The following is a 25,405-nucleotide window of genomic DNA, read 5'->3' as shown; positions in this document are numbered from 1 at the left end:
GACATGCTTTGAGCTGGGGCCCTAGGAATTACATAAAACACGGTTTTAATTTGTTCATGAATTCATTCATTGAACATTTTCTTGAGTACTAAAGATCAGATTTTGGGTTTGGGGTTCAAAAAACTGAGTTAGACAGGGTTTCTATCCTCAAGGCACATAATCAAATAAAAATATTAAGACAGTGTGGTAATTTTAGTGATCTAGAAATGGATCCAACCAGGAATTATGAGAAGGGCTGCTTCCCCATACCTTTCTAGATTGAGAAAAGCATCTCAGCAGGTGGGATGCTTAAAGGCTGAGTAAGGGGCTTAAAGTCCACTGGAAGGATAAGACCTCTACTAGGGTTTAGACTGGGTTTGGTTATTAAGCTGTTTCTGTGAAAAACAATCACTAAGTTCCGTGTATTACCCTTGACTCTCCTCTTCCCTCCAGTTGTATTCGTGCAACATATTTCATTCTTCTGTTTATTTGAGCGGCCTTAGAACCAGGAGAATAACTGAAAGATAGATGTGATGCTGTTATATGTAGGTTTGCTTTTGGGACCTAATTACTGCCTGAATGCATATTTCTGCATTCCAAAGTAGCAATAATAACATAAATACATAAAAATAATCTCATGATAGTATGACACATTACAAAGCATTTCTCAATCCATCATTTCATTTACTTCTTATAGAACAGCTTAGTGCTCGTGGGTTTCCTGAGTGTCTTAAGCACTGTTTACTGATAGATGAGAGCATAAAAGTTAGCACTAAATAATTATGTATGGAGGGTTTGCAAAGAATTTTTTCTCTATTTTTTTTTTAAAGATTTTATTTATTTGAGAGAGAGAGAGTGAGAGAGAGAGAGCACGTGAGAGGGGAGAGGGTCAGAGGGAGAAGCAGACGCCCTGCCGAGCAGGGAGCCCGATGCGGGACTCGATCCCGGGACTCCAGGATCATGACCTGAGCCGAAGGCAGTCACTTAACCAACTGAGCCACCCAGGCGCCCATTTTTTCTCTATTTTATTCCAAGGGGATCATGCTGTGTTTTCTGATTTTATTTAAATCACAAGACCCAGTCTGCCCATAACGAGGCATCTAGGAAAGTGTCCCTTTGCCACTCTGTGCCTCAGCTTTGTTACTTGTCGAATGGGAATATTGCTACTTTTACTAACAGTAACACCAACCTCACCCCACTGGATTGAGATGAAGAGTGAATCATTAATCTGTGTGAGAGCGTAATGTACATAACTGGTCACCATTGTAGATGCAAAATGCACCTTTTGAGTGACCAGATTGTCAGCTGCTTTGGTCAAAATGTGGTCAACTTCATTTTTACCTATTTCTCCACACTCTCTAAGGTAGCTTCATGTCTCCCTCTCTTCCGTTTAGCCAAAACGGACTGCGGGCAAGTGCTATATGTCCAATAAGCACTTGTTGATTGAATTTTTTTTAAAGTACTGACCTTTTAAAGTCTAGTGCTGGAAATTTATAAGCTACTTATATTTTTGCTTAGGATTCCTAAGGCCTCTCATTTAATTTCTAGATTATAAGTTCCATTGATAGAGCCCTTATAAGTATCACATTAAGAAGCTGAGCATTACCTTTAGGCCAAAGCAATTTACTTTTTAAAAATCTGATTAATTTCAACACAATCAGCCAGGATGTCAGAAGATCTCAGTGCTTCTGATAGATGCTGACAGGTGAGGAAATTAAAATCAGGGAGGGAAGCAATTAAATACTGGCAAACATTACTTTAATGAGACAACCAAATCATTCAAAGCCATGGAATATGTTGTATTCTTGAGAAGTATCTTAGGGTGGTGGGTGAGAGAGTGCATTTAAAAATGCTCTTTGTATAGGATCTGATGATGGGAGTAGAGGCCTTTCTGTTTGTTACCTAATGCCTTTGGCCTGGTCTAAAATTTCAACTGTTCTCAGAGACAGACTTCCTAATAATCGTGTTAAAGATTATGACAATGTTTAATTTAAGCAAATCTGGTGTATGATTTAATTTAAACAAGTAAATAATTTAATTTAAATCGATCTTACTCATCCTTTCACTCTACCTCTACTCCTTCCTAAAACTCAGGCAAACACACAAAATCCAGACAAAGTAATTTTTGGCCTTTTCACAAGTGGTTTAGGGATAACCATGGTCAAGATCTGTGAGAAGAGAAACCAAACCAAACCAAACCAAACCAAACCAAACCAAACCAAACCAAAATGTATTTTGTACAACTTCTAATTCAAAAGACTTGGGAATTAAAGTGCTAAGAGCAGAACCCAGGCACTCAGTCCCCATTCAGCTCTTCTCTGGGACCACAGTGCTAAGGAGTTACCCATTTGTTGGCTTAGTGCAAGTTTTTACAAGGCTCTGTAGTGTTGCTCACTGATATTACAGCACTTGTAAAATATCAAGGATTAAGAGGTATCTTTACATTGGCCACACTGATTCTGGTGTCAGTTGGTTGGAATTTGTGTTCATAATGTGAGGTTCATCATCGTAGACTTGTGTTTCTTAAAAATTGTCCTAGGGTGCAGGGGTCAGTTCAGAAGACATTGTGGTTTGTGAAAAACCTTTTGGAGCAGTTCTCTCTGCTTCTTCATTTCTCACATCCTTCCATTCCTTTCTGCCTTTTTCCTTATTCCCTGTCATATTTCTTTCCTCTCTCTCTTTTTCATTGGCTTCATTTGTTCATTCCCGTTTTTCCCAAAATACAGTGTAAATTATCAATTATTCTCTACCAGCTCCAAGTTGACTTGGTGAGTCTTGCTTTTGCACATACTTTAATTAATAGATTGAAAGTTTGCAAATTAAATGCTGAGTATACAGGTTTCTTTATTTGGGGTTGAAATTGCTTCTGAAGATGAGGACATTTTTCTTGAGAGAGAACGGGTGGTTTGACCAAGGCTGCAGACTGCCAGGGTCTTGGTCAGCAGTCATAAATACAGAGGCGGCTAAGGATGACTGGCTTTATTAACAAGATGCTCCAGTGGGGTTTGCCAGTTGTCTAAGATGCCTTTATGGGTCTAGTGGAGAACTCCATTGCATTAGGTAATACGCATGAGGACGTATTGAGGACGCTCGAATCATGTGAAGAGGGCTGGTGAACTTCATAGCTGGGAGGCTTCAGCTTCTCTATTGCTGAACATTGAGACTTCTTGATGAGAGAGAATTCAGGGGTGCTGGCTTCTGTTGTTTCTGTGGTTGTGTTTTGAGAGTTTGCCAAAGATGTTGCATCTCTGAAACTGCACTGGGGAGAGCTGAGAAAGTCTGCATGGTAACCCTGCTTTGAACATTCCTTTTGCCCCAGCTTCGTAATGTGTCACCTACTGGTTAGACCACGGATACGAAGTCTTCTCTCTCTCTCTCTCTCTTCCTTTACTTGCCAGGGAAGCAGGGCTCAATACTAAATGTGCTTTGGTGCCTTGACAATTGACTTTTATATGGTAATGTGCTCCCAAATGGGAGGCTGCATCATGTAATAGAAGGGTCCTTCCTGGTTTTGGTGTCAAGATTCAAGGTTACATTTTGATCTGCTCCATTTTAACCATACGATCTTTGAAGTTTGGTTTCCTTATTGGTAAAATTGGTAATAAGATGATTACTGTTTTGATTTTGGTGGGCTATGACAAGACTTTCTTGCAGGGTATCTTAACCACATTCTATTTTTTTTTTTTTTTAAAGATTTTGTTTATTTGACAGAGAGAGAGAGACAGCAAGAGAGGGAACACAAGCAGGGGGAGTGGAGGAGGGAGAAATAGGCTTCCCGCGGAGCAGGGAGCCCAATGCGGGGCTCGATCCCAGGACCCTGGGATCATGACCTGAGCTGAAGGCAGACACTTAATGACTGAGCCACCCAGGCACCCCATCAACCACATTCTATTCTTAATCTTATTTGAGTCCTATATGTTCTTCTGTTGGAAGCTCCATCTCTCTGAATCTAAAGGACAAACTTCAGGCACAAAGGCCCAGACTTTCAAATGATTTGGGATGCAGCTGCAGGTCCTTCACCTAGAGCAGCATCTCTTGCTTTTTGGGGTCGAGAGGACACTTAATTTTTAAATTTTGAGGTGTTGTCTTTTGAAACAAACATTCTTTGTGTTGTTGTTAGGTGAGGCCATGGGAGATACACATGGATAAGTATTGCGGTGTTTTAGAATTAGGCATATGAAATCGAAGAAATTCCCAACCTGGAGATATTCTGTAGATTGTGAGCTTGTAACATCACTCTTTGATCAGATAAACATGGGCTCATAGGAAGAGATATTAATGTTTTGTATATCACCACTGTCCATATCTGTAGATATGAAATAATGGAGGAAAATCTTACAGAAAAAGTTTAACTGAGCTTGGGCTGTGAAGTAGATATTATAATCCCTATTTACATATAAGGAAATTGACACTCAGAGAGTTTAAGTAACTTGCCCAAGGACGTTGTTAAGAGGAAGACAAGTCTGACTGGCTCTAAATCCCATGTGTTTTTGCCACTTTCTCATGTCAATCAAATAGCTGGTTTTATTGTATTGTTCCTTCCTCCACCCACCCTAGTGGAGAAAGTCAATGAGTTGTTTGTGTTTTCCTAACCTAATAGCCCAGGACAGACTAAGCTATAAAGGAAGGATCACTGGACCAACAGGCGGAGTACCCTTCTGTGTACTGTACTGTGTAGTCTTGGGCGGGTCACCCATCTTTCCTGAACTTCCATTTCTGTATCTGTAAGATGAAGACAGTAATAGTCATTCAAAATATGTTTGTGAAGTTAGTCGTGAGAAATATGTTAGTTTCATTCTCCTTCTGTCTCTTCCTCCATGAGTTTTTGTTTCCTCACCGGTGAAGTGAGTAGACTAATCTCTTCCTATTCTTCACTGGGGGGTTATGGAGTGAAATGAGATAATGAATATGAAAATGTTTTGCAAAACAAGAAACTGCTATATATATAAGTTTATGATAACTTACAGCTTAATACCTAAGAGTAATGTTTACCTTTTTCATTTACAGACACCAGCATTGCAATTTGCTGAACCTTGTGTCCACTGACCATTCCAAGAGCTAGCTATCTGAGGTAAGAGAGGATCGGCACCTTCATGTTTATGAAATGCTAATAGGCATCCTAACAATAATCTTGAATAAATGCAAAAGTATTTCGTGAGCACCAAAACCTGAAAAAATGGCCAACGCAATGAACTGCCATCTTTTTATCTCTTCTTGATTTAATTTCCCCTTTCAGTTTGTAGCCTTCCTGGTTTAATACCAAAAGCACAAAAATCTGGGCAACACAGAAAATTCAGATTTAACAAGTATTTAAGTGTCTGTAATGTGCTATGTTCTTTCTTTCTTTTTTTTTTTAAGACTTATTTATTTACTTTAGAGAGAGAGAGAGAGCCTGAGTGGTGGGGGCGGGGGCAGAGGCTGCTGAACACGGAGCCCAATGGGAGGCTTGATCCCACACCCGGGAGATCACGACTTGGGCTGAAACCTAGAGTTGGACGCTTAACTGACTGTACCACCCAGGTGCCCCCATAATGTGCCATGTTCCCTTCTACTGTCTCTTTGTATCCCCAGCTAGCATGTGGCAGGAGGACTTCTCTCTAATTTCCTGGCCCTTGATGGAGGGAATTTTTCACTACACCATGCTGCCAATGCTTCCCTGGCTCTGAAGGGATCAAACTCTACTTCTCGGGTCTGTCGCTGTCTTTTAGCTGCCCCGAAAAGATCTCAAAAAGACATAATTCAAGGCTACAGTGACATCACCAAAGTCCTAAGAATACAGAAAATGAGTTAGAGGATTTTGAAACTCAGACCCCATCGTATGTATATGCCCTTGTTCTAGGGGACCGGTGCGAAGGTGCTAGGACTTTGGCAAAAGAACATATTTGTCTGGAGTTTGTCAAGAAAGCAGAGGCCAGAAAAAAATTTAAAGGAAGCATGATGGTTGTAAAATTTGCAAGATGGGAGTTTTCTTTTACAGCTAACCAGCCAATATTTGCACTTCCCAGTTAGGTCTGCTGGGTTCTATGTTGTCTTTGAGAAGCCTTGGATGAGAAAGAGGTGATGTCATCAATATAGTGTTCCTAACGGCAAGCCCCGTAGGATAGCAACTTTGTGGAAGATTTGGTATCAGCGTTCAAAATGCTGTGAACACTTGTTTTGCTGAATATTTCGGTCATTCCATTGGTATGTTACTTCCATGATCTTGAACTGTCAGTGTGACTTTAGTTACACAGACCTTGGAAGAAATTGAAGTTTGGGCACCTGGGTGGCTCAGTTGGTTAAGCGTCCTCCTTCGGCTCAGGTCATGATCCCAGGGTCCTGGGATCGAGCCCCCAGTGTCAGGCTCCCTGCCCTGCAGGGAGTCTGCTTCTTCCCCTGCCCCTCCCCACCACTCGTTCTCTCAATCTCTCTCTCTCTCTAAAATAGATAAATAAAATCTTTAAAAAAATTAAAAAAGTTTGTTGTCAGGCCCCATATTTGTCAGAATTAACGGTTTAGAATTGAGTGGAAATTATGGTGTTATATTAATATGATTTTTTTTAAATTAACAGGGTTTTTTTAAAGCTAATATTCACCATACACATCACATAAGAACATGTCTTGGGCAGACAAGGTGGGTGATGTATGGACTGTGAAACTCCTCCATAATTAGATCAGACAGAGCAGCAGCTATATTGTTTAGATTTTATTCTCATTCCTATGAAAGAGAGGGCTATAAAAAATGGTAGTGGCCAAAAATACAGGAATGACTCCTGCCCATCTTTTGGTCCCTCACTAGTCCCTAAATTACTCCTGCAAAAGCTCCTTTCTAATATAGTTCATGTATTTTCATGGATAAATCTATCAGAAAAGAGTGTCTTGTAGACACATAATATTATAGTTTTCGATAGCCCTGTTAGGCAGAGATGTAAGTGGTTCATTTAGAAGCTGCAGTTGTATTAACTTTTCTCCAAATGCCAGTTGTTAAATATTAATAGAGTAAGCTTTGAAACTGTGTAAGTATGCCCCTCTTCTGCACTGAAACCCATCTTGAAGCTACAAATAGGAGTTTAAGCAAGCCTTGAAAGGTTAAGAAAGAATTGCCCTTGCGAGAGAGGGATTTCATCCGTATCTCTTCACCCATCCGTCCCGCTCCCCATCCCTATTTTGGAGGGTGGGGATTGGTGTGCAGGGATGGATAAAAACTTCTCAAATAAGCTTTGGGAGGTAGAGAAGTAAATATTCTGGGGGCGTGCTGTAGAAATTGAAAATAATCTTGCGGTAATAATTGGTGTCAGTGGCAGTAATGAAGAAAGAATAACAGTTTAAATAAATAATTAGACTTGACAGGAGATGTGTCAACAGGTACCCACTTAATGAGTGTAATCATGTTTTTCTCTGCTTTCAACGTTGATCCACTGACTGTGGTGTGTTCCCTGTTCCATTTCCAAACCAAATCTATTTAAAGCTGCACTTCATGGAATCTGAAACAGTATACCCTGTTTACTATTTAGAGCTGATACCCAATGTTCTTTAATAGGCAAGATCTGTACTTGAACAAGAATAGGCTTCTGGCCTCCTGTAGACCGTTGATTGTCCCTGTTTTCCACAGCGTGGTTCATTAGCGAGGTTGAATAGTACTGAATTAATTATCATGGACTTGTCTCTGTTGCTAGAGCGAATTTTTTTATTATAATTTGATGGAAACAGCCCTAGTCTACTTTAAGTCAAATTAACCAGTTACTGCTTTTTGAGGTGGAGGTAGAGGCAGGAGTTACACATGAAATTATTTCGGAGTTACCTGGAGAGAAGAGCATTGTTTTGGGGAGGGAAGCCATGTTTTATGTTGTGCTGTGTGAACCGGAGGTCGTGAGAATCTAATTCTAATCCCAGCTCTGGCTGTGTCACCTTTGGCAAGTCACTTTCCCTCTCTAGGGCCCACGTCAGCATCTAACAACAGATGGATTTGGGCCCGTTGATCATGGCATGACTTCTAGTCAAATGTCCTATTGTCTGTGATTTTTATTTCTTAGCCAGTCTTTTCTTTCTCCTGCTGTCACTTTTCCGGAAGTCCTAGGAAAGTCTTAGGACCCTGTGACAGAGCCAGTGTTTGGAAGTAGGTATTTTTCTATTCGCTTGCTTCTTTTACATATCAGAAGAGCAGTTAATGATTTGGATTCTCTCTATGCTATGATTGGGTGTTTATGCACTGGTTATCCCTTACCTCCAGCAACATTCAGGTTCTGGTTAGAAAGGAAGAAAACAAGTCCATCTTCCACCATGTTTCTCTACTCTATAATCTGGGTCTCATTTTTAGAGGATCCGGTAAACTTATCCACTGGTTGACGTTGATGGGGTCTTCTGCTGGATTTTTCCAGATTGAGTCCTTGACTTGTAAGGAGAGGTCAGAATGTCAAAGCCGGAGGGGACTTTAAGAACCAATCTAACCAAATTCCCTTTTTAGAGATTGAGACTTGGGGTCAGGGAGGGAGTCCAGTTTGTCTAAGGTATCAGTGGCAGATCCTGGTCTAGACTTTTATTCTGACTCCATGGTTGTATCTCTGTTTTAGGAGAGATATCTCTTTCTATAAACTGTCCTTTCTCTTCCCGTTATTTAAAGGGCCATTGTCTTTCAGGCAAAGCCTGTCTCAGTGTCAATGCAGGGACCTGAGATGCTTTTAAAGCAAAGATGGATTCCATCTTTGTTAATTCCGTGGGGCAGTGGAGTAAGAGATTCTGGCTGGCTTCTGCTGTCTGTTTTTTATTAGGAGACTGTGGATTCCCCTGCAGTTCTTCCTGTAAGAGATTACTTGACCCTGACATCACCTCTGTTTCCTCCACCCGCCTCCTGCCCTTTTTTGATCCAATGAATTATAGGAAGCTGAGGATGAGCTCCTAGCTGGCTGTTTACTGTGCATAGTTGGAAACATTAATAAAGAGAAGACGGATGAAGGATTAATAAGCAAGAGGACAAGAGAGTAATAGCCAATACAGTGAAATCTAGTTCAAGGCCTGTAATTCCCAGGTGCAGTGCTACACAAGATTAATAGCAGCATCTCTCATTCTTTCAGACCGTCTCTCTCTGCCTTGTCCTTATGGGACTGGGCTGGGACTGAGAAGCAGCTGGAATGATCTTTGCCAAAACCAAACTCATGTGTTCATGAGATTTCTGGGTCCAGAGGAGGGAGTCGTAATTATCCATCATTTAGGAGTTAATTTAGAGGCCACTGGATCTAAGCATGTATCTTGGACCTTCCGATGCTGAAATACGGAGTGTGAAAATCATTTTGCCGAGTCTGAAGTTCAAATTCTGGCTCTAATTAATTTGCTTTGACTCTGGTGAAGCCATGACCTTGCCCTGAACCTCAGTTTCTCCATCTGTGCGATGGGAGGAGAAGGACAGTGGAATAGATGATGTCAGAGGTTCTTTCAGTCCTGATTGTCCCGAGTCTCTGGTTAGCCCAAGGTCCCATAACGAGTGTGCAGCTGAGCCGGGTCTTGAATCCGGAACCACCTTTCTCTGGCTTGGAGTGCTCATTATCATAACTTTCACTGCCCAGGGAGGTTCTAAACAGTGCATTTGCATCCCTCAGCCTTTTAAAAATTAAAATCACCTTTTCTCCCCCTTAGTTGACAGGTCCCTTTTTTGCCTAAGGCAGTAGCTTTTAACTCTTGGGTGGTGCCTGTGTGGGGGGGGAGGGGAGGGGTCAGTGTAGGGCAGAGGATTATGGCATATTAAAAACTTTAGGTGAATCTCTGATATTTCAGAGATTAGAAGATGCATTAGAAAATGCACATCTGCATAGAATGTTGGCTATAATTTTAGGAGGTTTGTAGGCCTTCTGAAGGCCAGTGTAGATTCTAGGTTAAGCAAAAGACATTCTTTGATATGGAAGGCCTGAGATGACATTTGGCTAACATATATTTCCTTTTGCTGTTGGATTTTTCATAGTTCACCTGTGGTTCTTCTCTGAGTTTCAGCCTCATTTATGAGCATGATCCTGGACAGTTCAATGTCTCAAACTGTTGAGTGATATTTTAGCATTGAGACTGCTATTCTGCTTGCTTCATTCACTCACTCACTCACTCACTCAAATTACTTTTAACCCAGAATCAGTAAATGATAACCATTTAAATATATTATTTCATTTAATCTGGCAAACCGGAATTTTTTTTTTCCATTTTTCATGTACAGAAGCTGAAGTCAGAGTGGTTGAGTAATCCGCCCAGTCATACAGCTAATAAATAGCAAAGTCTGGATTCAAATCCAGATCTGGTCCCAAATATGTGATTACCTCTGGGGATCATACTGAATATGAATAGGGACAATGAAAATTCTAGAAACCATGGAAATCCCTGGCAGAAAATGGTCTGTGGGCTCCAGGGGAGTACAGTGAATATGGGAGTTCAGGGAGGGACAAGATCACATTTCCTGAATCCTTTAAACGATAATTGATTAATTAAATGCTTATCTGGCACCTTAAGGCAGACTAAGAAATGTTGGACAATTGTATAAAACGCATTATAAATAACTCATTTTTTTCTTTTTCTTCAAGCTTCTGTCAGGTTAGTGGTCTCAATTTCTCCATTTTTGTAAGTGAGATGAGGAGGAGACAAAAACGGATTAGAGCCGTTGTACCCCGATAGTTGTGAGTTATCAACCGGATTGGAATGTCAATGCTTTAGGGAATCCGTGTGTTGTTTTCTCTGTTAGACTGAGCGTGGGATTTTTTAACAGAGATAGACTTCTGACCATGCATGGATCAGCACAAATGCAGATGTGAGCAGCTAGAATTTGGATCGTGCCAAGATGTAATGTCTGCCACATGTGTGAAGCTAATGCTTAATGCTCGGTGACCCTTGTGAGCGTACGTGGGAGCCATGAGAGCGAAAGCTGGTGTCAGAGGGTCGAAGAGGCCTCAGAGATTGTCAGGTGCAATGTCTTCATCCTCACCCATGGGGAGACCTCAGAGATTGGCCTCAGAGATTGTCAGGTGCAATGTCTTCATCTCACCCATGGGGAGACGGAGGCAAAGTAAAAACCAGACTTCATACCAGCCTCTGTGGTAGTGGCCACCTAAGATTTTCTGTCTCCCACTAACACACAGCAGATAGGCTCCATAGGCCGATACACCTGGATTGGGAATCCGGCATAATTAGTTGCATGACCTTCGATACAGGACCTGATTTCTTTGGGTCTCGGTTTTGTTGTCTGTCAAATGGAAATCATACCCTACTGCCAGGACTGTTGTGAGGCCAAGTTCAGTACACGGAGGCGTGATTGTTAATGTGATTGGTAATCCTCATCGTAGCCTGAAGAGGCAGGCACAGTTGTCCTGCTTTACAGATTCTACTTCCTGATTTCATCTTGGTACTTTTTAGGCGCTTGCTCCTCAAAGTTTGGTCTGAAGACCAGGAGCATCAGCATCACCTGGGAAATTGTTAGAAATGCAGACTTCAGGCCACACTCCAGACCTCCTGAATCAGAATCTGCATTTTCACAAGATCGCCAGGTAGTTCATGAGAAGCATTGTTTTATGCCTGAGATCAATGTCAAGGCCATTGGCCATGGCCTGGTGCCAGTGGCTGGCATGGTGCCAGCCTTTTTGGGCAGGCCTTCCCCATGCCTTGCGATGGTGGGAGGGAAGCCTGTGAAGTTGCGCCCTGGGAATCATGGAAGGCTGGCTTGAAGGAATCCAGCAGCCTTTATCTTTTCAACGCCTTTCATTTCCTCAGAAGTACGACTCACGGGGGTCAAACTGGGATTGGATCCCAAGTCTTCCTGCTCACAGAGTCCATGTTCTTTTCATTAAGCCATGATGTCTCAGTCCAGAGGCACGCCGGGCTGTGTGTCTGAGAACTCCCCATTCCCCCATCTTGCGGATGTTTCCACACTGGCTGTTTTACTCCGTTACTCAATTCCTAGAGGGGAAGAATTAAAAAAAAAAAAAAAAAAGGAAAAAAGGCAAAAAGCTTGAATTGAAAGCCAGGATCCTGCAGCTTAATCAGTTATTTTCGTGTTTTAATGAGGGTGACTATTGTGAAATAAGTAATTATTAATTACTCAAAACTAATGAAATATTTTAGTTTCCTTGCTAAAAAAGCATATGGAAGCTAAAAGAAAGCATATGGGTGTTTTTTGGGAAGCATATTGGTGAATGGACAAATTACAGTGGTGCCAATATGCCTTTGCTGTCTGGCTAGGGCCATCACTAAGTGTGCTGGCATCCGAGTCCCCGTGTATTTGAAGAGATTTTTTAAAATTTCCATCTGATGTGTGCCTTGGGTTGCCTCTGGAGCTACACAGCTCTGTTTCGTAATTCTTCTGCCGTGATTTCACCCTGACCTTGCTGGTTGAGTGTCGCTCAGTACACTGCCTTTGCCGTAGGTGGCTGCCATGCTCCTCTTTCCCAGATGGCTCCCATCCTCCGCTGGAGACTCAACGGGTCTGCCCTGCCGACGGCTGCGGGTTGAGGCTGCCCATCTGATGGTTTTCCACAGTGGTAGAGACAGTACCCTTTTAGACTGCAGAACGGGATGCGCTTGCTCCCCTGGGGAGCCTGCGTGAGACCCTGGGCCGGCCACGGACGCTCTGCACGGCAGGTTCCCTCCTTGTGAGGCTGGAATGATAATGCCCACAGGCACATGTCCAATGTGTGGTCCGCACCCTTTGCTCCTCTCCTTTCCTCTCTGTCTCTTCCCTCTTGCTCCGTATTTAGTCAGTCTGGGAAATAGCTTGATGGATTTGGAGGTGGTTGGAGGGATTGCACACTTCTAGGCTTGGAACGATCAGGGGCAGCATGATATGTTTGAGAAGGTGCTTGGCCAAGTGTCAGAAAACGGAGGTTGCAGACCAGCCTGACTTAATAAGCATTTACTTGGCACCTACCAAGCAGGTGGGTTGCTAAGAAATCGAAGAAGGGAGGTGGCAGGGATGTAGAGGTGAGTTTGAGTTTGAGTTTGAGTTTGAGTCCCGGCCAACTGAGCTCAGTAGTTATGCCCTGTGAGTGAGAGAATTTGAGGAACTCTTTCTGCCTGGGGGTTTCTTTTAGAAACTGTATTGGAACTGGCTTTGGAAGACGGCCTTATGGACTTTGATGGGATGTTACAGGAAGTGGAGGGGGAAATCGCTGGCAGGCCAGAATCAGCCTCAGGCAAGACCCAGAAGCAGGTGACTACCAGCCATGTCCAGAGGACTGGAAATGGCTAACAGATATATCCAGTTGAGAGAAATCTCGTCTTTTCTGGACTCAGTCTACTCAATTGCAAAACGTTAGCTTTTGGACAAGGTGGTTGTCAAGAAGCTTCAACTCCAACTGGAATTCAGTAAAATCTCCTATCCCACAGCCAGATAAGCCATTCAGCTCAACCCTGCCAGCTGATTGTGACCGTGGGACAGGGCCTGGGGCCCATGTGTCCTGTTCCTTTCCTACTACCCCATATAGCATCATGATGAGGGGTGGGTGGCATGATTATTATTATGCCAGCCTTTAATGCATAAAGCACAGAATGTTAAAATGATCTGAGACATAAAACAAATAACACATTTAACCATCCAAGATACCGATAACCCTTCTCCCGCAGAGGGCCAACTCCTGTAGAATGCCACCTCCCTCCCATTTTGCCTGCGTGGGCCTGCTGTCCTGCCTGAAGGATCAGCTCAAAGCCCTCCTCCTAGGGAAGCCTCCTTCCGTACCCCTTGGCTCTGAAATACGGTCTTAGCCTTGGACTTTGTTTTATAATGAAACTTTATTTTGATTGCCATCTTTTCCTGTTTCCTCACACACCTTCCTGCCCCTCCTGCACACATAGTGTATGGGTTCTGAATCTAAAGGCTATTTTCTGCTTCTCTGAATCCTCGTTAGCTCCCAGCCATGCCCTAGACATACTGTTCAGTAAAGAAGCACGTAACTGTATTCTTCAACCGTTTTTCCCTGCTCCCTGTTGCTTGCGTTTAAGATGGATATGAGCCTTATACGTCTAGGCTTAGAGAATTGCAGAACTGGAAAGGGACTTAACAGGTGTCTAGAGCCCTCTCTCCGGGGAGAAATGACTGACCATACTTTACCTGCCCAGTTAGCAGCAGGTCTGAGAATGGCATCCCCGTCTGGCCAAGCAGTAGAGGGACAGTTGTGGCCAGAGTTCCCGCTCACCACTCAGGCCTTGGCTGGGTTTCTTCCTTTCCCTGAAGACCATAGGAATCAAGGTGCTACCCATGGCACTGCTGCTCTGTGAAACAGTGGGAAGCAGGCAGACATTTATTGGGTATCTGTTGTGTGACAGGCCCCATGACAGGTGTGTTCGCAGAGTTTAGCCTGGTCAGTCAGTCGTAAGCTAGAATTTGCCCTCTGCGTGAGGGAGATGGCTTGTAAAGAGGATACTTAGTAGAAGCCCTTCCTTAGAAGCTCTGATGAGCATACTAGAGTAGATGGACGCTTAGCTCCCAGAACATGGGCGCAGAGCTCTGCAAAGCTGCACACCCGACTGTTTTAAGGGTCACTGACTGTGAAGACAAGTGTAATAAGCAAGCCGACATTGTGATCAAGACTGAGGTGGGCAGACCTGTGTTCTCCCCAGTATACAGCTGAGTCTTGGGAGAACCGGACTCGAGTGCCTCCCACGTGAGCATTTGTAGTATTGGCTTGTACATGCTCTTATTACACCTCACTCCCTCCTTTCTCCATGCCTCCAACCCACCGACTGTGAATTTTCCCCGCCTCTCCTTCTCCCTCAAGCTAACCCTGGGTGGCCTAAAGTTTTCAGCGCTCTCGGGTGGCAGAGTCCTCTGCGCTGGACTGTGAAAACGCTGGCAGGGAAGACGAGACACAAATCTGTTAAATACATAGTAAAAATAGCTTATGATCTCTGGGAGTTGGTATTAAGCAAGACGATATATTAACGAGGTTTGAGCGCCGCGCTGAAATGTGGCAGCTGTGCAGGCATATTGACTGCTTGTCCTCCCTACCTCTGGCAGCTTGTGCGCAGTGTTGCCATGGCAGTCCTTGGGCTCTGTTTAGATCAGCTATTTTCTGAAGGAGCCCCTGACCTTCCCCACGGTAGAAACCATCGATGTGGTCATGGCAGTGCCTCTTCAGAAGCGGTGCAACTGGTGAGCCCCAGTTGTCACTTAGAAACTACCGAAAGGGCATCTTGGCTCCTTCCATAGTTTGGCTGTTATGAACATTGGGGTGCATACGGCCCTTCTTTTCACTACATCTGTGTCTTCCAGGTAGATACCCAGGAGTGCAATTGCTGGGTCGTTGGGTCATAGGGTAGCTCTATTTTTAATTTTCTGAGGAACCTCCACACTGTTTCCCAGAGTGCTGTAAGCAGCTTGCATTCCCACCGACAGTGTAAGAGGGTTCCCCTTTCTCCACAACCTCTCCAACATTTGTTGTTTCTTGCCTTGTCCATTTTTGCCATTCTAACTGGTGTAAGGTGGTATCTCAAGGCGGTTTTGATTTGAATTTCCCTGATGGCTAATGATGATGAACATTTTTTCACGTGTCTGTTAGCCATTTGTATGTCTTCTTCGGAGAAGTGTCTTTTCATATCTTCTGCCCATTTTTTGTCTTGATTATTTGTTTTTTGGGTGTCGAGGTTGAGAAGTTCTTTATAGATCTTGGATACCAGCCCTTTGTCTGTAGTGTCATTTGCAAATATCTTCTTCCATTCTGTGGGTTGCCTCTTCGTCTTGTTGACTGTTTCCTTTGCTGTGCAGAAGCTTTTTTATCTTGATGACGTCCCAAAAGTTCATTTTTGCTTTTGTTTCACTAGCCTTTGGAGATGTGCCTTAAAAGTTGTTGCTGTGGCCGATGTCAAAGAGATTATTGCCTATGTTCTCCTCTAGGATTTTGATGGATTCCTGTCTCACATTGAGGTCTCCCATCCATTTTGAGTTTATCTCTGTGTGTGATGTTAGAGAATGGTCAAGTTTCGTTCTTCTGCATGTGGCTGTCCAGTTTTCCGAGCACCATTTATTGAAGAGACTGTCTTTTTTCCATTGCATATTTTTTCCTGCTCTGTCGAAAATTATTTGACGATAGAGTTGAGGGTCCATTTCTGGGCTCTCTGTTCTGTTCCATTGGTCTATATGTCTGTTTTTGTGCTAGTACCATGCTGTCTTGGTGATGACAGCTTTGTCATAGAGCTGGAAGTCCGGAATTGTGATGCCGCCAGCTTTGCTTTTCTTTTTCAACATTTCCTTGGCGATTCGGGGCCCTTCAGCAGAGGAATGGATAAAGAAGATGTGGTCCATACATACAATGGAATATCACTCAGCCATCAGAAAGGACGACTACCCAACTTTTACATCCGCATGGATGGGACTGGAGGAGATTATGCTAAGGGAAATAAGTCAGGCAAAGAAAGTCAATTATCATACGGTTTCCCTTACTTGTGGAACATACGGAATAACATGGAGGACATTAGGAGAAGGAATGGGAAAATGAAGGGGGGGAAATCGGAGGGGGAGACGAACCACGAGAGATGATGGTCTCTGAGAAATGATCTGAGGGTTTCAGAGGGGAGGGCGTGGGAGGAGCGTCTCCTGATTTCCAGCTGGTCCCAACTGTGCCACACTTACTCTGCCCGAGGGCCCCTTGCAGCCCAGGGGGCTGTGGATGGAGATGAGCCAGGCCCGGGGACAGTGCGGTCTCTAGGAATGGGTAGGGGAGGTGAGCAGGGGGACGGACTCAGTGCAGAGGAAGGGATGAGGAAGTGACGGGGTGTTACGGATAGCAGGGGGCCGCTCGGTGCCCACAGGGCATGTCTGAGGTGCCGTGCAGCTGTGCCCCTCGGCAGAGACTCTGCCTATCCCGTGCCACAGATGAGGTTATTGAGAAGTAGATGCTTAAAGGGGCAGGGGAAAAATGTCATGCTCTCCGTTGCTCTGAACCCTTTCCTGGCCTCCCGTAGGACCTCACATAAGACTACTGTAAGAGCCAGCATCAGCACCATCCTTTGTTGGCAGGTGCCTCATTATGTAGTGTTAAGTATTCTTCAGACAGCTCATATATGAGACGTTGACTCCTCCACAACACTGCAGGGCCCCAGGGGATAGAAGGGATTTTTCTCCCTTTCTTTTTTCCTCCTCCCTCCTACCCTTCCTCTCCTCCCTCCCTGCTGCCTTTCAAACATGGCATCTGGCATAGACCTGAATCACATGATGAGCATACGGTAAATTTTGGTTGAGTTGGACTTGTTTGAATTTAGATGACCTCTTAAAATATTTGTTGTTGACAGTGAAAGTGGGCAGGTTATGATTTTGGGGAACAGTGTTCTCACCAGTTTGGATTCTGTATGATTTCTCCTACGTTCTTAATTATAAAACCCAGTGTGCTGTCCAGTATCATCATCCTTCTACAGTGAAGAAGTGAGTCAAGGGGCCTGCACAAGTTCACTTCAAAATGGTGAGATTTGATTTGTGTCCAGGTCTTCAGTTTTTAAATAATGCAGTGTTACTTCTGTTTTTCACCACTACTTGTGGGAGGTGTCCACACTGTCCATAGACAGTGATTCATCCTTTTCTCGAGGGGTTTCCAACCTTTGGAGGTGGTAACCTACCTCCTTTAGAGTTTGGGGAAATAGTTACGAGGTCTCAGGTTCAAACAGTGATTTGTTATAATGCTTTGGACAACACTTTAGCTTTTTTTTCCCAGTAAGCCAAGGAAAAACAGTTTTTATTTTTTATTTATTAATTAATTTTATTTATTAATAAATATTAATATTTATTTATTTATTTATTATTCTTTAATTTGTTTAATTTGAGATAAACTTCAAAATAGAGTGTAAGAATTGGTAAACTTTTAATATATTTGGATACATCCAGGATAGAGGGATAAAAGGCCATCTGCCCTGAGTGAATTGACTAATTTATCTAGGAACAAAATTAGAGTACTGTTGGTTACAAAGGTAGGGTGTAAGAATTTTTGAATGTTGCAGTTAAAGCCTAGATTTTAGTTGATAATTTTTTTGTAGGTTCCTCTCAACATTTGCCATATTCAGTAGATGGTATGCATTCTGCTTTCCTAACTCTGTAGCATTTGGATGAGTTTGACTGATAACATTCTACATCCTTTGAGAAAGACCATAAATGTGGAACAGTCTTCTTTTTTATGAATGTGTTCAGGAAGGACACCGTTGCCTAATTTAATTTTCAGAACAGAGGCAAAGCTTATTTGTAGTGTCTATCTATCTATAATAGATTACATATATAACAGAGATTATATATATTATATATATCACATAATATAATATATATCTATAATATATATATGGATACATATAGACATATTATATATAGATATAATATATATATATCTCATGTTTCCTTTTTTGTATCTAAGTTTCCAGGTGTTTAAGGAGGAGAATGAGTTGAATAATAATGGCATAATGTCCAGAGAGAAAGTTGAATATATAAGACAAATATGTTTATAAATCTGTCTCTGGAGAGAGAGAGAGAGAGAGTGTGTGTGTGTGATTAACTTCTGGTCTTTTTACAAAGTTGTCTGTACTTTGAAAGTCTGTAATAACTTTGGAATTATCAAGGGAAAAATTGAAATTTAAACCTGGATGTTCAGGGAGATGAATATTTTACCTTTTGTTTTAGAGTTGTAGGTAAAATTGAAAAGTTAGAAAATTGTTTTGTTTGGTATTAGGTGGAAATCAAACACTATATTTTCGTTGAGAAGAAAGTTTGTCTGGGGTATTTTGAGTATTCGTAGAATCATTCTAAACTGTTTGGCCCTGATGGGTGCCTATACTTTAATTCAATTGAATCATTTTATTCTAACACTGGCTAAGAGAATATGTTATTTACAATAAATAATGCACTCTGAATAAAATAAAGGAAAGGGAAAAAGAACAAAGCAGCACTTTGTGCCTTTCTTGTATGTTTGAAGCAGTTTACCTTGCTTTAGAATTGCGTATGTGTCTGTTTCTCTAAGTAGATTGGAAGCGACCTGAAGATAGGAGAAGTGGTTCCTACATGTTTGTGACAATGATTTTGTGAATTCAGGTGCAGTGAATTAAAGCAACTCTTATCACATCCTTTGTTTGGAGTTGACAGGCTTCTTTGGAATCTCTTTAGAAGTCATCCTATTATTCTTGAAATCCCTCTGCTTCATTCACTTTCTGTGGAATGAAGAAACATTGTCCATCTGCCTACTTAACAAGAGAAATGGGTAGCCTGTTTACACACTGGCCCAAACTGTTACTGTTAGAAAAGGTTTCATATATTTCAAAATGTTACAGAGCTAGGAAAAATATACACATGTAATATATAGAGTGCATATATATGTACATATATATATGATCTGTTCCTTGTCACAATATTTAACCCAACATGCTATTTACAGTAATGAATCAAAATGTCAGTTTTTTAAAAATATGAAGTGTCAAAGTGTTCCCACATTGCAGGAAAGTTTGATGTGACAGTTTGTTAATCATGTGACTATTATATCAAATGTGTCTCACAGTGTTTTTGCTCAGTGTTCTCTCTTGTAGGCTCCTCACACTTTTTTTAGTGATTTCCTAGTTCAAGTTACTAACCCAAGGAGCACATTCAGGTTACGTGTCTCCCACACCTCACAAATGCTCTGTTTTTCTGTACTTAAAACTGAATGGATTTCACATGATTTTTGAGTGGTTTGATTTTGTGCCTGACACATTTATGTATAGTGGCTTAAAAAAAAAAAAATTCCCCTGCTGTAATTTTGTTGTTTTCACTGCAGAATCATTACTTGAAACTTTAACATGGAGAATGAATGTTTTGTGTTTCCACAACTTGGGAGCCCCAAGGTATAATTTAGGTGTCCTTCTTTGCTATTGACCACCCTTTAGCCTTGGGTGCATTTTTAAATTTTGTTTGGCACGGTGATTATACCAACTTCTTCATCCTATTAAAAGGGTAGAAATCATAGATCATAAATGTTTTGTATTTTGGAAAAGGCAGTATGATTTTCGTCAGGGGAATTTATGGCTTTGCTACTTGGTAGCTCTCTGTCCATGGGCTACTCTTAATTGTTGGGCCTCAGTTTCCTCTGAAGAATTGTTAAGATTGAAATTAGATCAGATCAGTAAATTTTTAGTCTATGCTTCGTGGAGCCCTGGGGTCCTGAGTGGATATGTGGCCTCGGATTCTGGGGTACAGGGCGAGCAGTGAGGACCCTGGGTCTTTCTACCTGAGCAGTGTACTCTTGGATTTGTTTTAATTTAGTTTTATAAGCCATTTCATTTAAGTAAAAGATTCCGTTGCTTAAACAACCAGTTTGCCTACCTGTCGGCACCCACCCTACTAGATGGATCTAGAGTCCGCATTCTTTGACTCTGTGGGTTATTTCTTGAGAGTTTTCAGTGGGCAAGCACGCCATCAGATCTCAGCTAATCTGACCTCGGGTTCCACCTGTGCATCCAGGAGGCCTGCATGGACGTCCTTTCAATGGCCAAGGGTTCTCCATACTGGGATTCGAGGCAAGGGGCACTAACTGAGATCACATCTGTGTTTGAATTTAGTCCTTACGTCTTTGTAGTCTTAATAAACTTACTTTCCAATTCAGCAGATTTTTGGATAGCAAAGACCACGATGTACGACAAGTCTTGGCAGAGGAAGGGATAGAAGTTTTGCAGGTATTTTGTCTGCTTCTGGTCAAGGATGTGAATGTTACTCTTTAAGCTAGAGAGTTGCAGCTAGTTTGGGGAGGAGGGTGTGCATCCACAACTTGAATTTTTAATTTATCCATGACTTTGCCCTCCCTTCCACCCCATTTATATGCAGTCATCACCACCTGGATCCACTGTTCAGGGCATGTTCCCAAGTATATTCCCCAGAATGGTGTGGCTGGAGAATACAAAGTTGTGAATTAGCAAATCAAGGCAGAAACTGTAAGAATGACAAATGATTGAGGCATATGACTTAGTAACACTATAGAAAAGCCTTTAAGTATGAGCATAATAAAATCAAATTGGAGAAAATATTTCTTCACAGATTAAAAAAAAAAACAATAACCAAAACCAAAACAAACGTTCTAAAGATGGCAGGGAAGATGAATGTCTATTTTGCAAGACACAGAAGCATCATTTTCAAAGTTCCTCGGGAATCAAATTGTGGAATTAAATCGATTTAACTCTTTTAATAGCTGGAATTCCGAAGGGAGAGAATGGTCAAGTCTCCAGTTCTGTGCATGATACTTTCTTATAGTGAAATGCCCCTCTGGTAATAAATCTCATAAAAACGGTGTGAGTCCAGAAGCAGCAGCTGAGTGCCAAGACAGAATGTTCTTTTATTGAGTCACATATCAGCCACGGGGGATGCACCTGGGTTTATTTGGATGAGGGGAGGGATGACCCAAAACGCATGTGTAGGATAATTAAGAAAAACCCCGGGGTGCCTGGGTGGCTCAGTTGGTTAAGCTACTGCCTTCGGCTCAGGTCATGATCCTGGAGTCCCGGGATCGAGTCCCGCGTCGGGCTCCCTGATCAGCAGGGAGTCTGCTTCTCCCTCTGACCCTCTTCCCTTCTCGTGCTCTCTGTCTCTCATTCTCTCTCTCTCAAATAAATAAATAAAATCTTTAAAAAAAAAAGAAAAACACCGGAGTGATTCCTGGTTCATTACCTGAAGAAACTGGTGAGATCAGGCAAAATGTTCTAAACAAATGTTGAGTTCTGGAAATACAGTTTCAAATCAAGCAGGAAGCATTTTGTGCACACGTTTCGTCAACATGGACTACCGTAAGGGATTGTTGGGGTGGAGGGAGATGACATGAGGATGAACCAAAATAAAAAGCACTCATCTATCTTGTTTGTTTAAGTATCTTACTTTTTCATGGACTCCTTTCTGCCTCCTTTTTCTCTTGCTAGATAGTGTAAGTACCTTGAGTTCAGAGCCTTCTCTGTCTTTGTTTCCCAGTTGCCTAGAGTCATGCCTGGCTCATTTATGAGCTCAATAAATATTTACTGAATGGGTGAGCAATACTGAAAGATAGCATTATGGAGGAAGAAACATGACAGAAATCTGGAAAATTCTGACCTGGCCACTTCTAAGCTCCCTGGGACTTTTACTTAATGCTTATTGAGTTGGGCATTATTCTGAGCACTTAGCACCATTAACTCACTCAATCCTCATAACCACTCTCTGAGGAAGGTATTGTTATTCTTACCATTTCACAGAGGAAAAATTGCGAACTGGGGACTTCACACAATTAGCTCCAGGTCATATGTTCATAAAAGGCAAAGCCAGGAGTTGAACTCAGGTCGTCTGGCTCTGAGACTCTGGCTCTGTGAGAAGCTGCTCTCTTAACCACTAAGCTATATGGTCTCAGCGCTGTGAGTGTAATTAGACCTGCCTGTTCTGTCTCCCAGCATGTTGGGAGGCTGAAACAAGATGAGAGGCGTGAAGTATTAGGGAAGGGGTGAACCAACAGGCGAAGATGAGACAGTTTACAGGTAGCTATGATTTAAAGTAGAAAGTAGAACCCTGGCGAGAAAGTTCAGAGAAGAAAAAAGAACCACTACTTCCAACGGGCATTCAGGGCAGGGGATTAAGGAAGTCTTTGTGGGGGAAGTGACATTTGGGTAAACCGTGAATGAATGGGATTTTGGTAAAGGGAGATGCTTTCTAAGCCAGTGGAAAGTATCGAGGTACCGGTATGCACGTTGGTGGAAGAGAAGGTGTTAGTTCATCACATGTTGATTAGGTTAGCAGATCCTGTGTGTGGAGGCATGGGGAAGGGAGGGGGCTTCTGAAGGAAGGGGAGGAAACACAGCAGCGTGGTGAATGGGAAGATGATCAAGCATCACAGAAAAACTTGAGCAGCTTCGCATTCTTTCTGGGAGTTGATTGTAGGCAGGTAGCTAATGCCTGCCTTCCCTATATCATGCTTTGAGTCATCGTTTTCTTATGCCTGGTCCACAAATGCTAGTCCGAGTTGATACAACTCTAAAAAGAGTGGTCACACACGCCTGGCAAATGCCGCATACTCTGGCGCCCTCTTAGGTATTGACAATGTAGGTTAGCTTCTTTTAGGAAGCCCTGTGGGACAACAGGCAGCTTGCTTCCATTTGACTCTGGCGCTTTGTTTTCTGCCTTCGAGCAACCCTAATTAACGTCCCCTAGGAGACGCCCTTCGGGAGACCCCCGCCAGCTAACCAGCTGGACTGATTCGTGTCCGTTTTCTGACAGATCACCTAAGACTAGAGCCAGGTCCATTTTCAGGGCAGCTGAGAGTCCCATCTGAAAGAAGAAGTTAGAGCACTTTTGCCTGTAGAAATTGCGTGTCATTTAGAAAGCTGTGCTCAAGATAAACTTGAGAACCTGCAGCCCCTCTGAAAAAGTAAGAGTGAGAAGCAGGAAGTGAAGGCGCCTTAGGTCTTGAAGTGGAATGTGCCTTAGTGTGTTGGTTACACCAACCACAGGAACTCCCCCAGCAGGCTGCCTTGTGAACATTTTTTTGAGACAACAGCGTCAATGTCAGTAGCTCACCACGTAGCCCCAGAGAGGGCTCAATGCCTAGTTCACACCCTCCATTGGCCTGACAGTGAAAGGGAGGCTGCATTGAGCGTCTCCTCTGTGCCAGACCCTACATCAGGAGCTGCCATGTAAAATGGCCTCACTTAATCCCCTCAGCAATCCCACTGGGGCAGGATTATGAATCTTTTCTTTTACAGATGAGGATGCTGAATCCCAGGGCATCTCACTTGTGCTGAGTAGATCAGGTTTTTTATCCCGGACCTTTGCCGTGTTCCTTTCCCTCCTTGTCTGCCCCCCCGGGGAACTTGTGTCCCCCCCCCGCCGGGTTGTAGCTAAAAGAGGTTCTCTTCTGAAGAGTCTCTGAACCACGTGCGGCCTCTTGTCTGGAGTTGCATGCCGATCTTGTTCTTTATGTGTGCGTGCTTCCTCTCCAGATTCAGAACTTGGGTCTGAGTGACCGCAGAGCCCATGTGCTTCGTTGGCCCTGCTGGCCTGCGTTCGGCACTCTCTACAGTCCGGCTTCAAAGGAAACTTTTCAGACCTAGTCCTTCGGGGAATGCTGCCTCTCTAGGCCATTGTTCTAGTTCTAGATCTGCTTTGCTGACTTAGTTTTGAGTGTTCTAGATTGTAGTCCTCCTTATTTTTAATGTCATTTCCCCACTCCTGGAACCCGCCTGTTACCTTCTTATTTATCCAGTTCCTGTTTTAGCTGTCAAGCACTACTTTTCAAATTTGGCACGCATTGGAATCACCTGGGATGATTCAGTTGATGTAAAGCTATATTACATTAGAAATGTAGATTACACTTACTCTCAGACATTATGGTCCAGTAGATCTGAGAGCACAGTGTGGGAGAATTTGTATTTCTGATGAGCTTCTGGATGATTCTGAAACTGTCAGTTTGTGGGCTCACTTTCATTAGCATGCCTTTTAAATACAGTTCAATACCCCTGTTTTCCAGGAAATTTAACTATCTTAACCCGAAGTAGTTTTTTTTTTTTTTTCCCTCTGTCTCTGTCTCTTTCTCTTTCTTCTTCTTTTATATGTTCATGGAACCCGTTTCTTACTTTATCTGAATTAGGTAACTTTTCATTCATGTAAGTCTCAGGGGGCTCCATTACTGACTTCTGGTGCCTTGTTAAACACTTTACAGGAGAGAGACCACTTTGTGTATATGAACACCACTCTGGGTAGGGTGTCTTGAATTCTGAGTTCACATCTTGTTATCGCCTCCATGAGCTTTGTGTTTTGGGGACAAATCTTATCTTGTGGAATTGAGTTTCCTCATCTCTAAAATAATTATTCCATTTCCTCATGCTGCAGGAGCTCATAGAGAAGATCAAATGAGATAGTGATATGTAAGAGCTATATAAATACAATGATATTCATAGTAAATTATTGTTGGTGTTTTATTTCATAGGGTTGACTCATTCACTTTATCATCAGTAGTGAAGCATGAAGGAAATACTGTTGTTTTCAATGAAATGTGGACTGGAGGATAGGGCTGAAGGGATCCTGGGATTTCAAGAAAGCACTGTAGGTTCCTGGAAATCATTCTTGCCCCTACAGTTGTGAGCCTGTGTTCAGGACAGAAAAGCAACGTATATTTATACTGTACTTCTGTCTTTAGGTAGACTAGGACAACGATTATGAAAATTGTGTTCACGTTCTGAACTTCTCATGTAAACTTGAGAAGAGCAATGAAATATTGAAAGTGGTTGTCACTTATAGGGGTTTATAGGGTGATTGCTCGTGGGTGAGTTGATAAATCCTTAAATTTCGGCTTTCTATAACAAGAATACCTAAAAAAGGAAGTAGTCTCTTCTTGGTTTTCTTAAGGAAGCTTATCCATCCCTTAAATGCCTGCTATGCAAAGCCTAGACCTGGCACTGAGGAATAGAAATATGGGTAAATTTAATTTCTTCTTTCACAGAGTTTATAATCCAGTGGGAGACCCAGACACATAAATAACCAGCTGTT

At 42.6% G+C, this 25,405-nt stretch overlaps 1 protein-coding gene across 11 annotated transcripts in view; it reads left to right on the top strand.

Annotated features, from left to right (window-relative positions):
- The window catches only part of LPP (LIM domain containing preferred translocation partner in lipoma), a 667,328-nt gene that overhangs the window by 166,233 nt on the left and 475,690 nt on the right, over positions 1 to 25,405 (top strand). For 8 of the 11 annotated variants that reach the window (XM_073895713.1, XM_073895726.1, XM_073895704.1 and 5 more), the window contains 2 exons: positions 4,987 to 5,050; positions 6,531 to 6,592. In XM_073895713.1, coding sequence (XP_073751814.1) covers positions 6,575 to 6,592 — 18 coding nt within the window. In that variant the 5' untranslated portion in view covers positions 4,987 to 5,050; positions 6,531 to 6,574. The remainder of the gene's footprint in view (positions 1 to 4,986; positions 5,051 to 6,530; positions 6,593 to 25,405) is intronic. The other 3 variants (XM_073895738.1, XM_073895741.1, XM_025876798.2) reach the window with 1 other exon arrangement.

This window comes from Callorhinus ursinus, unplaced genomic scaffold (assembly GCF_003265705.2).
Source record: "Callorhinus ursinus isolate GAN/ISIS: 27379988/994484 unplaced genomic scaffold, GSC_fseal_2.0 scaffold1, whole genome shotgun sequence".
Taxonomy (NCBI): domain Eukaryota; kingdom Metazoa; phylum Chordata; class Mammalia; order Carnivora; family Otariidae; genus Callorhinus; species Callorhinus ursinus.
This window is presented reverse-complemented; position numbering and strand designations above follow the sequence as displayed.